The sequence below is a fragment of the Poecilia reticulata genome, chromosome 1 (genome assembly GCF_904066995.2).
Source record: "Poecilia reticulata chromosome 1, P_reticulata-male-v2, whole genome shotgun sequence".
In the NCBI taxonomy this organism is placed as follows: domain Eukaryota; kingdom Metazoa; phylum Chordata; class Actinopteri; order Cyprinodontiformes; family Poeciliidae; genus Poecilia; species Poecilia reticulata.
In genome coordinates, this window is record NC_088830.1 from 33,778,987 (window position 1) to 33,794,083 (window position 15,097).

The 15,097-nt window shown below is 42.9% G+C and overlaps 2 protein-coding genes across 4 annotated transcripts in view; both read right to left on the reverse strand.

The window, feature by feature from the left end:
- Positions 1 to 15,097, reverse strand: part of LOC103472310 (C-type lectin domain family 9 member A-like) — a 182,306-nt gene that overhangs the window by 165,961 nt on the left and 1,248 nt on the right. Inside the window, exons 2-6 of the mRNA XM_081611815.1 lie at positions 14,813 to 14,956; positions 14,577 to 14,738; positions 14,246 to 14,370; positions 14,076 to 14,182; positions 11,890 to 14,003 (exon numbers count right to left, since the gene is read on the reverse strand). Coding sequence (XP_081467941.1) covers positions 13,853 to 14,003; positions 14,076 to 14,182; positions 14,246 to 14,370; positions 14,577 to 14,738; positions 14,813 to 14,956 — 689 coding nt within the window. The 3' untranslated portion in view covers positions 11,890 to 13,852. The remainder of the gene's footprint in view (positions 1 to 11,889; positions 14,004 to 14,075; positions 14,183 to 14,245; positions 14,371 to 14,576; positions 14,739 to 14,812; positions 14,957 to 15,097) is intronic.
- LOC103472328 (stonustoxin subunit alpha-like) lies at positions 5,271 to 11,903 on the reverse strand. Of its 3 annotated transcripts, none has more exons than XM_081611807.1 (4): positions 11,126 to 11,903; positions 8,500 to 8,687; positions 6,227 to 7,693; positions 5,271 to 5,812 (listed from the first exon to the last, which is right to left on the reverse strand). In XM_081611807.1, exons 2-4 carry the CDS (start codon positions 8,672 to 8,674, stop codon positions 5,271 to 5,273), a joined length of 2,184 nt encoding a protein of 727 aa, XP_081467933.1. In that variant the 5' UTR covers positions 8,675 to 8,687; positions 11,126 to 11,903. The 3 variants fall into 3 exon arrangements, with proteins under 3 accessions (XP_081467933.1, XP_008420100.2, XP_081467934.1); XM_008421878.3 differs by having other exon boundaries at positions 8,500 to 8,599; positions 11,126 to 11,882; XM_081611808.1 differs by lacking the exon at positions 11,126 to 11,903 and adding an exon at positions 10,340 to 11,111 and having other exon boundaries at positions 8,500 to 8,599.

A 15,097-nucleotide genomic window follows, 5' to 3' on the forward strand; every position in this document is an offset into this window, starting at 1 on the left:
CAGTATTTATTTCTACTTTGGTTTTATGTTGTTTACTTTTTATTCAAGTACGTTTTTGTTAATGGAGACTGAGAATCCATTTTATTTTTATTTTTGGTTGTTTTGTTTGTTTAGTTAATCAGTTCCAGTGTTACGTGTTCTTTTGAAAATAAAGTGTATCTATCAGGAAATCACCTGCATTATTAGTCATTTCCATTAAATCAGTGTCAAAAGGTCTTGAAACAATATTATCATTTATTGCAATAATTTTTAGACAATTAATCGTCCAGCAAAATTTGTTATCGTGACCGGCCTAGTTGTGACCGTGGTGCAGAATTAAATTTACAGTTAAATTTACAGTATAAATACATAAAGTAGATTAACTCCTCAGTGAAATGTGCTAAAATAAAAAATTTGATAAATGTGACTCTATGTGACTACATAATTAAACTTTAGCCTGATCTAAAAGGAGAAGCAGTCGGATGAAGAGGAAGCAGGAAATTCAGCAAGCAAATCAGCTGATTGACAGAAAACTGTAGTTTCATCATCTTTTGTTTTCTCAGATTCAAACCTGGAGGAAAATACTAATAAATCCATTTTTAACATTTTCAGTATTTCAAACACAAAGTTTGATTCTTTTTACCTCAAACTTTCTAAACATGTAAAAGCTTTAAATATAACAGAAAAACATTAAAATGAAGTTTAATTTTAATATGACAAAGTCCTGAATTCAAACTGTGTCAGTTTCTATAATGAATCTGTTTTACAGTGTGTAAATATTTCTAATGGTGGAAACAGTGAAAGTCTTGAATGTTTCTTTTAAATGAGAAATAATCTGAGATAAATATAGATTATTTTCTTAATCAGATAATGTTGTAAACATGTTTAGATTCATATTAAACGATAAAAGGTTTAGACAGACGTACCTTTATGTAGCAGGAAGAAGCCTGCCCCAATATTCAAAACACCTGGCCTCTATCACCCCATGAGGGGTGGACAGTATGAAGGCAGACTCTCTCACCTGGTTGCTGATGCTGGCATTTGGTCACACGTTGCTGGGAAGGTCACTTGGGCAGCGTGCAGGTTTTAAAGCTCTAACATCAGTAAGTAATGTTTCTCCTTTGGCATAAGACCTACAAATGCAGTATTTGACTTGAATTGTTTACATCTAGAAAACCACTGGAAGCTCCTGCTTGGTACTGGGTGTGGCTGCAAGTCGCCCTCCCCAGTGCAGTTTAACATAAAACGGGTATTTATTGTTTTATTGCACCCAATAAAACAATAAAACAACAGAACATGTTGGAAAGCTGATCCTCCCGCTGTGGGCCGGAAAGGATCCTGTGGTTTGGGCTGAAGTCGTCCAGCTCTGGTAGGTGACGATGGTTTCCTCTGCCTCCCATCGTCTGTAAATCACCTTCTAACCTTTTGATTTAATTCCAGCTCTGCTGCTGCAGCTCACTGAGACCCTGCTGTTTTGTTTCACTGCTGGGTTTCATTTTGTTTAGTTTGTCTTGTTCCATCGGTTGACTTTGTTTAATCCATTTTGTCTTGTTTGGTTTCTTGGTTTTGGGGTTTTTTGGTTTAAATGTGTTACTTTCTGCTGTTCTGTGTGGCCTCCAGCCTCGCTGCAGGCAGCAGCCTGGGGTCCTTTTAGACTATTAAAGTATTGATGTTTTTAATTGGTTATGTTGGAGGTAACCTCATTTTAGTCTTTGGCCAAGTTTAAATTGTAGTATTTGTTTTGTATTTGCTTGTTTAACCCTTTAGTCTCCAGGCTGAGAGCTGACGGCAGTGGGAGGGGCCTCCTGGGAGACTGGACCTGTGTTGTGCGAGTGGCCGGTGTTCAACAGGCATTCATTCACGATTGAATGCCTGTTCAAGTGTTTGGGATGATTTATTTTGAATTTATACATTTATTTTTGGACCGCCCTCCCCCTGCTGGTAGGCCTCAGTAATGTACAATCCCTTCCTATTGTGTTCCGTATGTTGTGATTGTCTATTTTTTACCATGAAACAATAATAAATGTAATCCCTTTTTTGGAAAACTCTTGTTCTCTCTGGTCATGAACCTCGAGCCTACTGGCAGCGTATTTCCTTGGTGCATTTCCCAAGGTGGCGTTGACTTCTGGTTACCTGCTGTGAGGAGCAGAGTACCAGATTCATACCTTAGTGTTGCCACATTTAGCTTGTTTCCTGCTGGACTTTGTTTTATTTCAGCCGCTGAGATTTGAAGCTCAGATCAGGAACAGAAAGAAGAAATTCTGTTTTCTCTCCGTCAGTTTAACGTGTTTTAAAGCGCCGATCTCTTTTTGCTGCGTCACAGTTTCATCAGCAAACCACATCCTGGTCCTATTCCTGCTTAGACGACTGAGTTTATCTGTAAATATTTAAATAAGTGGGCAGCAAAGTGTGATATAAAATCTGTGGATTAAATGAATTGTAAAGAAAGATGATGTGAACTTTGTACATTAAAAGTGAAGCAAACTATATTTGCCCAACAACCAGCGGCGTTGCTAAAAATGAAGGTTTACAGTTATTACAGGGATTTTTTTTTTAAAACGCAAAGCTAACATAAAATCGGTATTTACAGTTTGTCAGGTCTGGAAACCTGGAGCCCTCATGAAACAGACACAAATGAGAGAGACGTGAATTAGGTTTTACTCATGAGGAGAGCAACAGGAGAGGAGATCTGAGTTACAATCAGTTTCCTACCTCTCTGAGTCTCTTCCTGCGCTTTACCTCTTTTATTAGAGATTAGGGTGCCCTGGTCACTATTGAGAGAATAAAATCATCTTCTGGCTCGTTATATTCTCTTGTGCTCCCGGATTCATTGAGTCCATGCATGGAAACAAAAGCCACACAGAGATGACGGCGTCACAATAATCAGCATTTATTCAAGACAGATGCACCAGAAAAGCACATCACATAACATCAGAAACCTCAGAGCACAAACACATGATTTTACCTGAGAGAGAAAAAGACCAAAGATGGAAACGACAGACAAAAAGCAAAGACGTCTTTGGAGAAATTGCAAAGAGCAAAATCTGATTTGTTACTTTGTGTAGAAAGTTTTATATTCTTGTATTTAATTTATTCAAATAAGGCGTATCTTTGCTCATCCAACCAGAACCTGTCTCTGACCTTTTTAAAGTTAGAAACTCACTGCAATTTGTTCAATAGATCAAACACCAGTTTCTCCATTGTCTAAATAAGGTGGAAGCAGAAACTCTCCTGAAGTCCTGCTGTTTCATGGATTTCACAGATCAGTGTGAAAAGCTGGAACCTCCTACTGATTGTTACTGAGGGCCGATCAGAGATCTTGGCAAACAACCTGCCTTAACTATAGGTAAAATAAAGATCAATAGGTCAGAATAAGTTATCAATTTTAAAACTATAATTAGGCTATTTCAATCAAGTCATGTTAAATTTTAAAGCTAGCTTAAATATATTTTTCTTAACATTACACAGAATGAAACTGCCTTAAGGGATGGGGAAACGTGCAGTTTCAATCAGTTAGCACAAGTTAACACAAGGACAATCAGAGCACTGCATTGAGCCGCGCTTCAGCTGATCCCGTTTATCAAGTTCCAGTCGACAAGCCGAGCTGCAGCTCAGCAGAACATCCTGACCTGTGTCACTTATGCACCTCTCTGAGCTGCACACAGAGAGATGACTAGAATACTAGGTAATCACACCACATCAGCATATAAGTGATAAAATATAAGCTAAATAATTCCAACACAGTTAAAACTCCCATTTCCATATTTAAAAGGGAATTTATTAATATTGACAACACAGTTTCTATTGCAGCGTTGGAGGCAGAAAGTCTCTACAACGTTGGAAAACCTTTTTAAACATTTTGCATTTTAGTCGTTTCTCTTACATAAATCATCTGGTTATTTTCTGTATCCTAAAGTTGTGATTTTGCATCAGACATTATTTGTGTAAAAATTATTCTCTATAAGTTTACTGTAAATTTAAAGATATGACACACAGAATCACATTTTATGTTGTTTCATTGTTGAGCTGTTGATTATATTTAAATTGTAATAATAAATGAAGTAACAATAACTCTTTGGAGGATAACAAATCATCTCCACTCCCTGCATGAAAGGCCCAGACTGTCTCCAAAAACTGAAACCAGTTTTTTCCTCTCAGATTTATTACTTTAATAAAACATTTTGACTGAAAAAAAGAGCACAACTGAGTTTTTATTTTAACTAATCTGCTGTTTTCAGACTCAGTGTCGGTCTTCATTAGTCTGAATTATTTAGAGTTCACTGATTAATGATCGTTTCCTCTTTAAGATATTTAGTTTAGCAGCAATGTTTTATTCCTATAACTGATTAAAAGATGCCAACAATCTTTTAGACTCGTCCATCCAACCCAACATGTTAAAGCCAGAAAATTCAACCACAATACGAATGAACTGATGAATATACAGGTGTGTATCCTTCAGATGTGAAGAATATCAAATGCATGATCCAAATCCTTTCACTGGTGTTGGTGAATGGATTTGGATCATCTGCTCCCAAAGAATAAACAAAGGCACAATGCTACTGCTAGCAAAACAACGTCCAGGATGTCATCAGGTGACGGTGGCGTCGCTGGTTCAAGTCCCAACCTGTCTGCCTCCGTGTCGTTGGTCAGACGGCCCAGTGCGGCCAGTCCAGGCAGACTGGTCTTCCTTAGCACCATCACTTTGGCTGAGGGTCCTCTGAACTGTGGTTTACAAGTACAGGGTTTTTACCATATCAATAAATTCATCTCTGAAATAAAGTTTATTTCCACAGACAGAAGGAACTGAACCTTCAATCATATAAAGTCTAAAATCAAATCCTTCTTGATACTGGCAGGATTTTGCTGACGTGCTTCAAGCAAACGAAGAGGACACAACATTTACAAAAAGCAAAATATAACCAGACATTTTATGCTGGTGATGTAATGAATTATGTTGTTTATTTCACCAACAGCTCAACTCTGTTGACTTTTCCACTTTGGCATCTTTGAATCTGGACTATTAAATCATCATGAGTAATAAAAATGGTGGATTTGTGAAATTGTTAAGCTGGACATCCATGACATTGTTTAGCGGCTCCACAGCAAATACTGGGATGTTATTGTTCAAAAAACAAAACAGAGAATGAAGAAAACTGAAGTGACTGGAAAATACGACCCAAACAGAAAATAAAGGCATAACAGGCAGAGGCTAAATTAAATGTTTCTGAACTCTTAGAGGCTCCAAGAGCAAAACAAAATGAGTTTAAGGGCTAAAAAGTAGATTCAGCCCTTTACACTGGGCTGAATGCAGCAGAGTTGTTTTTGTTCCAGATGTAGAAACCCGGGTAAAGAGGTGCAGAGAATCGGTTCTCAAAGGTGTAGAGATGGGTCAGAGTGTTGGAGGACACCTGGTAGAAGGACAGCGTCCCACCGGGCCAGTCCAAATAGACCCCGACTCTGTTGCATCCAGCAGGGAGAGCAGAGGACCACGTCTTACTGCGACTGTGCCACGCACGCAGGTCACTGTCATTAACACCAAAATACCAGGAGACGCCGTTATATCCAAACCCAGTGTTCCTGCCGCTTCCTTTTCGTGGAATGCTTTCATATGCAAGACCGATACCGAGCTGCTTAGACACTTCACTGCTCCACACAACCTCAAAGTAGTGACGGCCCGTCAGGCCTTGGCTGCAGAGAACCTGGGGGTACGGATTAAACCTCTTCTCGGTTTCAGGATATTTCTGATTTGCTCCACATGTCGCCTTTTTGTCTCCGTCAGACAGAATGAGGTTCCCATTCACAGTCTCTGGGTCCAAGGTCAGATCACAGGAATCTGTTGGATAAAACAAACCAGTCACTGTTGGTTTCTTAGAGTCATCTTTAAAAGATCTCTGGGATTGAAGCCTTATTTAACCCCTCACTGACTAATGACGTTTTTTGGTAAATCTGTGAGCAGGAACAGGCAGTTTGACCCTCAGAGAATATATTTTAAATTGTTGTTATATAAAAAAGGTTTTCTTGTATTTTTGTTTACAGTTGAAACCAGAAGTTTACATACTTGTATGAACAGATTTTTTCAGTTTTATGTAATGGAGATTCCTTGGTAGACGTGTCTCTTCACCAAGTCATTATTCTTCTTGGTGAACTAATTTTATCTGGTGAAACACTTTTGAGCAAGAACTTTCTTAATTTAACTGTTGGCTTAAAGGTGTTTATTAGAAGTGGAGATAAAATAGTTAGTACTTACACCACATTAAGTCTTGCTTATCCGTTACATTTCTCACTTGATAAATGGGAGGTTTGGAGAAGTCTTCGGTTTTCTTCACCCCTTTCCTGTAACGGTGGACGGTTGCTCCTCTGAACTGCTCGCTTGGCAGAGCTGCTATGAGGAAACTAAACCTGCTGCTGCTCTTCAGGCCTTTAGCGGTTTCTGAGACCATGTCGGCTTTCTGCTTGATGTTTCCTAAGACCTCATCTGAGAAGAACCACTGGTCCTTAGCTGGTGGAGCCACTTTGGCTGGAGTTTCATTAAAGTAACCGTCCATCTGGTCCATGAAGGGGTCACGAGTTTCAATGGAGGTGAAGACGAAGCAGAGGGCGTCTTCCACACCCAGAACCTGCCTGTCCAGGTCTGACTCGTCTGGGATGATCCTGATTCCCTTCATGATCTCTAAGCAGGATGTGATGACGTTGGTTTCTCTGTCTGAATTATCCAGCCACATGTCCAAGTTTTTCCGGCTGAACGGAGTCTTCTCCTGCTCATCAAGGAAGTTTTCTAACGATTCTTCTTCTTCTTCTTCACCTTCCCGGATCAGAGGGATTTTCTCCTGCAGGGTCTGCTGGACTGTTTTCAGGTAATCTTCACAGAGATGTTGGAAACTCTTCAGCTTTTTGTGGATCTGTGGGAAGGTTTTCACCACTTCTTTTTCCATGGCCTCGTTGCATCTCATCTGTATTTCTCTGACTCCTTTCAGAACATTTTCAGCCTTTCTGATCAGGCCATCAGAAAGGTCTCCCTTCAGCTGAGCTGCAGATGGATCCAGGCTCTTCAGGGGGCTCAGCCAAACTTTAACTGGAACTGATTTCTCTCCGTCGTCTCCCAGAAGCCCTGGGAGTTTTCTGCAGGCATCTGCTGCCTCCTCAAAGGTTGCAGGGTTCCTGTGCAGAATGAAATCTCCATAAAATTTACAGGTGAATTTTTCAATGATGTTTTTTTCTTCTTCTCTCAGATTTCTGACTGCGTTTCCTTCAGGATCCAGTTTTGGGATCTTCTTGATTAAGCTGTGCATGCCTTTCTCCATGCTGTGCAGACTGCTGCTGTCCAACGTCTCGCTGTCAAACACAAAGAAAGCGTTGGCCCCGTGAAGGACGCCTGTGACTACATGCGTTGCTGGGCTGTTCTTAATAACGTCTCTGACTTGCAGTTTTTTGGCTTCTGCATGATTCAGTTCCAGTCGCTCATAAGCCGTCGTTGCTTTGTACCGAAGGACGACTCTGCTCTGGTTCTTGAACTCCTTGTGGTCGTTCAGATAGTTGGCAGATCCTCCAGCTTCAACCAAACCGCTCAGAACGCTGAGAATGAGCGACGTGTCGGCGCTCAGCAGAGACGCTTTGGCTTCAATGGAGTCTGAGGCCGACGTCTCATAACTACTGCTGCGCTGGAGCGTTCTTATGGACACTTTCTTAATCGTTTCTCTGTCCCACAAAGTGAAATCTGTAAAAAAAATAAATGTCGGTTTTCACCAGGAGTTCATGTTTATGTATTATTGAAGTTTGTTTCACTCAAAGGTTCCTGAACATTGAAACAAGAGGATCAACGACTTCCTGATTTGAAAAAGTGGGATTGAAATTAACCATAAAATAAAGAAAAAGCAACAAGCAGCACAGAGATGATTCCAGAATGAAATCCCTCAGATGCTCATCTTGTTAGAACCATATAAATGACCAATAATATATTCATTTCTGTCTTTTTCCACATATGACAGAATCAGGTTTCCCTGATCAAATGTCCGTCTACATCGTCTACTCCTGTAAACTCTGGCTTGTTTTCACGCAGATGTAATCAATGTGATCAAGCTCTGTCAACCCAGGATTTTAACATTTTTACATCTTTTCTGGCCGTAACAGTCCAGCAGCTGCTACATGCAGCATACAGTCAGATAAACATCAGTCGTCTCTAACTGCATTCCTACAGGGCCAGAGTCCTGCAGTGCTTAGATGAAATGGTGAATGTTTCTCATGCTCTGCTAAGGAGCTACACATGGATCCAGGTGTGTTGAAGCAGAGAGACATTTAAAAGCTGCAGGAGCTGGAGGTTCATCTGTATGAATGCAGTTCTACTATAACCACTGGGAATCATTCTCATAATCCAGGCAAAGCATCATGGGACATAGGTTGGACATGCATGAAAAATATCAGCTATAATGTTTTACTTTAGTCAAACCAGACAGACGTTACATTTTTAAGGTTCCTCCTCACATTCAGGGTGTTGATCATGAATATCTAATCTTCTCCTCTCACCTGTGATGAGCTCATCTTGTCGAGCGTCGTACAGCATTCCCAGAGCGACCGGCCGACCCAGGGCGGCCACACACATGTGATCCGAGGCCATGTCTCCAACCTGAAGGGACAGATTCATGAGTTCAGCATCTACAGTGGTGGTCCCCAAGCCACGGCCCGCGGGCCGCCTCCACATTTGGTCTGGCCTCCTGAACGATACCAGAGAGCGTTCAGATTTTTTTTCCATATATTGTATTTTCCGGTTTATATATGGATTTTTCTTCAACCACCAGAGGGCTCTTTTCCCTCAATGAAATATATACTAGTCAGTCCCAGTGACCGTTTCACTAACGGTTTTTGCCCATTTGCTTTCTGGGTAAAAATCAATCGAGAAACGCGTCCGTGATCTCGCCCCCCCCCCAGGCCTTCCCCCCCCCCCCCTTTCAACAATTTTCGGCAGCGCAGCTGATAAACATGCAACACTTTTCCTGTTACAAACTGACTCCCCCACACCAGAGAAGGGAAAAGTTATGTGGAACTTTTGTGGAACAGGAAAAAGTTTGGGGACCCCTGATCTACAGGCTTTAAAATGTATTAATAAACAAAGTTAAGGCTGGATGCGTAGATGAGACAACATCACTGATGACTCAGAACTGACAGGCAGCCAACATGGTGAACATTCCTGTCGGAGCTAAAGGCCCTGTAAACTCAGCCTGACTGGTGTAAACTCATCCTGACTGGTGTAAACTCAGCCTGACTGGTGTAAACTCAGCCTGACTGGTGTAAACTCAGCCTGACTGGTGTAAACTCAGCCTGACTGGTGTAAACTCAGCCTGACTGGTGTAAACTCAGCCTGACTGGTGTAAACTCAGCCTGACTGGTGTAAACTCAGCCTGACTGGTGTAAACTCATCCTGACTGGTGTAAACTCAGCCTGACTGGTGTAAACTCAGCCTGACTGGTGTAAACTCAGCCTGACTGGTGTAAACTCAGCCTGACTGGTGTAAACTCAGCCTGACTGGTGTAAACTCAGCCTGACTGGTGTAAACTCATCCTGACTGGTGTAAACTCAGCCTGACTGGTGTAAACTCAGCCTGACTGGTGTAAACTCAGCCTGACTGGTGTAAACTCAGCCTGACTGGTGTAAACTCATCCTGACTGGTGTAAACTCAGCCTGACTGGTGTAAACTCAGCCTGACTGGTGTAAACTCAGCCTGACTGGACGCTTTGCTTAAAGCTCCGGATGAAATCAGCCGGTCGCTGATTTTACAAACAAGTCTGATGGAGTCAAACTGAGTGACGGCGTCTTCTAGCCAATCAGGAACCAGGGGTTGTGATGTCACATTTCAGCTCAACATGCTTGGTACCCCATGGCACCAGGCTGGTACCACGTAGCCGTTGCTACTGGGCCGAGGCGCCGGTTCGGCCGGACTGAGCGGTGCCACCAGAACAAACTCGTCATGAACCGCTGCTGCAGACAGTCAAACGGAGGTTTAATCAAAACCTGAACCGCTGGTTCCTCCTCCTCCTCCTCCAACAAGCCGAAACATGTTGAATGATTGTCGTTCTTTCCTGAGTGACACCAGGGAGCAGCAGCCAAACCGAGTCTCTAACTGAGCGGCTCAGAGCAGCAGCTTGATGACGGACGTGACGCAGATCAACATGTTGTTGTTGGTCTAACGTTCTGTCCGCACATCACAGCTTTTATTCTGAAAGTTTTAACCTTTTTAAGTGGCACCTCCTCCACATGGAAGCAGCGTTTTAGGGAAACAAAACAGGATAAAAACTTTGCTGTTGCCTTTTCAAGTGGACAATGAAAACACCTTTTTGTGAAAACACTGAAGTTTTTCTCCCAGCCTCACCTATAACCAAGTGTGTACCAACAGGAACAGGTGAATCACTTGTCATGTAGCTTTATAATCCGATGTGATGCAGAGAAAATGTTTGACTTCGTCTCCAGTTTGCCGTTTGTCTTTCTGGTTCTCTCGTTTAGCTCTGACCTCCTGTGGAGCCTTCATTTCGGGTCCCAGGCTGCATGTTTAGCGCCTCTTGCAGGTGTGAAGACGTAATTCTCTGTGTCTCCATGTGGATGGAAACATTTCTGGAAACGATGCAGTGTGAATGCATGTTTCCGTGTGAATGAGGGTCTGAAGCAAACGGACCAGGTAATTATCACCAAATCTTCCTAAAATGTACTGATATTCTTTACCTTTTTGTCTTTATTCTTCAGGAGAATACTCTGAATGATCCTGACTTTGACTAGGACTAACCAAACAAACTTGCCTGGTCTTGTCTTAAGCACCATCTAATCTGAACATCATTTGTTTGTCCAGAGAAGAAGACAAACCAGAAGGTAAATCTATCCAGAGCAAATCAACCAAACCGTCTGGACTTTAACAAAAGATTCATCTCTAAACCTTAAACACAGAAAATACATAAACTCAGCATAATTACATCAGTTTAGGTCATTTCAGTTCATTTTTACAGCTCAGACTCACAACAGAGGTTTTCGTTCGATGTTGTGTAAAAAACAGATCATAGAAAATATAATCAGTTCAGTTTCAGTCATTCTATAAACTTCATCATCAGCAGAGCAGCCATGTTTACTCAATGATTGGTAAAAAGTTTCTATCAGTTTGTTTCATTACCTGGTGAAGCTGCGTGTCTCTGCTGAGTTTTCTCAGCTTCTGAAAGCTTTGAGCTCCACTGCGGTTCTGGTGTCAGTGAAGCTCCTCCCACCAACACCTGGACCGGCCTCCGCCCAGGTGAGTCCACAGCGCAGCCAGACTGTTGGACCTGTGGGAGAACTCGGATTGGACCTGATCAGTGCTAAAACCCGACAGGTGAGTCCTGCAGAGACTTCCCTGCTGTTCGTGACAAACAGTCTGAACTCGCCGGTCCAAACCTGAAAACACCCAGACGGTTTCTTATCTTGTGTGAACTGATAGGATCAGGACGCGGTGCATTCCCTTCGCTGACAGACCTTATAGAACGAGCAGATATCATCCACAGCATTCCTGCATTAAACATGTTTTTATCAGCCAAACTGGAAACTTCAGAAATCACCAGAAGTTTCAAAGAGAAGCTGCCTCCAAAGCAAACTGATCCCTCCTGTTTTACTGTGTGAGCCTGAAATTATTTGAAATAATTTGGGGATATGGGCTGCACAGTGGCGCAGTTGGTAGAGCTGCTGCCTTGCAGCAAGAAGGTTCTGGGTTCGATTCCCGGTGTTTCTGCATGGAGTCTCCATGTTCTCCCTGTGCATGGTGGGTTTTCTCCAGGTACTCCGGTTTCCTCCCACAGTCCAAAAACATGACTGTCAGGTTAATTGGTCTGTCTAAATTGTCCCTAGGTGTGAGTGTGTGTGTGCATGGTTGTGTGTCTCTGTGTTTCCCTGTGACAGACTGGCGACCTGTCCAGGTGACCTGTCCAGGGTGACCTGTCCAGGTGACCTGTCCAGGGTGACCCCGCCTCTCGCCCGGAACGTTAGCTGGAGATGGGCACCAGCACCTCCCGACCCCACTGAGGGACAAGGGTGCAAGAAAATGGATGGATGGATGGAATTTGGGGATATGAACAGAGCAGTGAATGCTGTAAAACGTTTCCATCCGCATCAGTTTACTCTCTGGACGGCCACGTTTGGACCGCTGCTGAAGTTTGGTTGGAGGCCACACAAATGTTTTTTAAGCGCCGCAAACGGCCCCTGAGCCACACATTTAACAACACCTTTCTAATCACAAAATGAAGAAGAGAGAGGATGAACGATGCAATGAGGTTAAAGATGTACCTGCATCCCCTTATGCAGAACAACAGCGAGTGTGAAATGATAATAATTCAGTTTCTAAAGGAAATCTGACAGTTTTAGAAACAGACGAAGCCACAGATCAAATCTGGTCCCAGTTACTGATGAACATTTCATTCATGGAGTCACAGCCTGATGTAAGAAAGGTCTCAGTGGCCTAATCAAAGGTTAGAATGATCTTTTCAATCATTTTTTATGATAATTTTACTCTTAGAACTTTTTCATAGCAAATTTAAAATGAGGTTATTAAATGAGAATCAAAGATTTGTCTGCTTTATGACCAGTGTGGTGTGGGTTATATCGTTTCCTGACAGTCCCTGAATGCACCATGCCTGGGCTGAACTGGATGTTTTCTGCTTTCAGACCGAGTCCAGCAGAAAATACCAACAATGGGCGTTAAATATTCAGAGTCACGCTTTTAAAAGTCAGTGCAGGAAAATTTCCAAAACAAAGAAACAGATGAAGGGAGCAGAACCTCAGCCTCTGGTACCATCCAGAACCTTTTCCTGGTAAACAAGGAGATAGACAGAAACATGATGGATCTGCTGACAAAACAGTTTCAGTTTCCTGAAGATCTGGATGTTTCTTATTGGGTCTTTAGTTTTAGAAAGACGCTGAGGTTAAAAAACTCCGAGCAGCGATTCATTCAGAGTTCTTCCAGAGTTTTCTCCATGCATTTTCTGGACAAAACGTTTTTTTCTTCTGTGATGTCCAAACAAAAAAAGATGTTTATGTGTGAAATGTCCTGAAGGAGCGTGGTTCTGGTTCTTCAGGCTGGCAGACAGAACATGAAGGAACCCAGAGGAAGATGAACTACAAACAACTGATCTGCAAAATAAAAGAAACAAAAACTAAAACAATTCAAAATCACTAAGGCATGAACAGGGTATGGCAAGACCTTAACAACAAAAATAAGTCAGGATGAAGGGATTAAGACATTTCAAGAATAAACTGAGTATGGAAAAACCACCAAACATGGCGGTAGAGAGAGTGAGAGCTCCCCCTAGTGGTGAAACACATTTCAGCCAGTCTGAGCTGATTCTCTGTATATTTCTGAATAAATCGGATCTGCAGAAGAATTGGACGCGATGCAGGAGTATAAAAAGCTCCTGCTGTGATCTGATCTCTGGTGATGAAACACAAAACTGTCTCAGTCATTTGAGAGTTTAAAAAATGTTTAATTTCTATTTGAATCTGAATGAAAATGTCAAAATTTCACCAACATAAAAAATATAACTGTCTACCACCACATTAACATCTTTCCACAGATTAACGGACCGGTTGTAGGGTCCAGAGAGAAATTAGACATGTTTTGTGATTTCGGTGCTGCTGATGTTTTGGAAACGGTTCGTTACCAGGCTGCAGACCCGGATGGCTGCAGGAAGGAGCATTCAGCTGTTCGGTTCAGGAGTTTAGGAAAATTATGCAAATAAAAGTCGTTTGATCTCAAGAATCTAAAATACATTAATCTGAAATCACGTTAGCAACATGTTGACTCCCACAGAACCAGCTCAGTCAGAAATACGTGATATGAATGTCTTTGCTCCATGTTTCTAACAAGGTTTAAAGTTTTCTACTGCAGACGTCCAGACGTGGACGCCTTCTTCTCACAGACCCACCGCAGCAGCTGAGAGCACCACTCTTCGCTCCATGACCGGCTGCCTCTGTTAAAAGCTGCACAGCTCTGGGTTCTGCTGGTCCAAGATGTCTGCCGCGTCCAGAACCTGCAGAGGAAACCGGGGTCACTCAGGTCAGCGCAGAGGAAACCAGGCGGATTTAGCTGGTTCTGCTCCTACGTGACTCCTGGAGAACTTCCATCGGTCCACTTCCATCCAGAACCTCGGCTCGCTTCCTTCAGCCCGATCCAAACCTTCAGCTGGGCTCCGAGCTGATCCAGGAACTCCTGAGGACGTCAGACGTCTTGTTACTCCGCATTCGGAGACGAGGAGGGAAAGAAGCCGCTCACCATTTCCTCCTGGCTGCTGATGGTCACCAGATCGGCTCCGGTCAGCAAACACTGAGCTCTGCTGCCTTCCCAGCTGCTCATCGACGAAGACAGAAGGTAGCAGCTGCAGCCGAACCGCCTCCATCCTGCAGGGCAGAACACTGGCAGAGCAGAAACACTTCGTTCCTCAGGAAAAACCCACTTTAAACTCATTGGAGATTATTCTGAAACCCCAAAATAAAAACTTTAGTTTCCATCAATGCATTTTAACCATGTTGGTTGATTACCCCAAAACAATCCATAAAATCCTTCATGTTGTTTTTAATGCTGCGGTTCTGAACAGAACCCTCACCAGAACCGCTCCTCATCCGGTCCAGATCAAGTTCTGCCGCCTTCAGACGGGCGTCCAGCCGGTCCCTCTGATTGGTCAGGTTCTGCTGCCTCAGCAGCAGCTGGCTTCTCTCTGCCGTCTGATTGGCCAGCTGTCTGCTCAGCTGGCTGAAATCTCTCTGGTCTGAGAATGAAAACAGGAAGTGTTACCTCATCTCTTCATCACCATCATCATCCTCACCCCAGGTGGAGACTCACACAGGAAACCGACCGCCACCACCGACGTCAGCAGGACGAAACTCAGCAGTCCCAGAAAAACTTTAGAACACGAACCGGTTCCGGTTCTGGTTCCGGTTCTGGTTCCGGTTCCCCTTTCAGAGGCGGCTCCCTCTGGTTTACCTCCTGCAATCAGATTCATCGATTCATCGTTAGTCGGCTGTAATGAAGCCAAAACGTTTTGGATTTAACGTAATAAAATCTTTATCTGTAAATCTGTTACCCAGAACCCGTCCAGAACCTGAACCAGGTTTCATCTTCACCTGG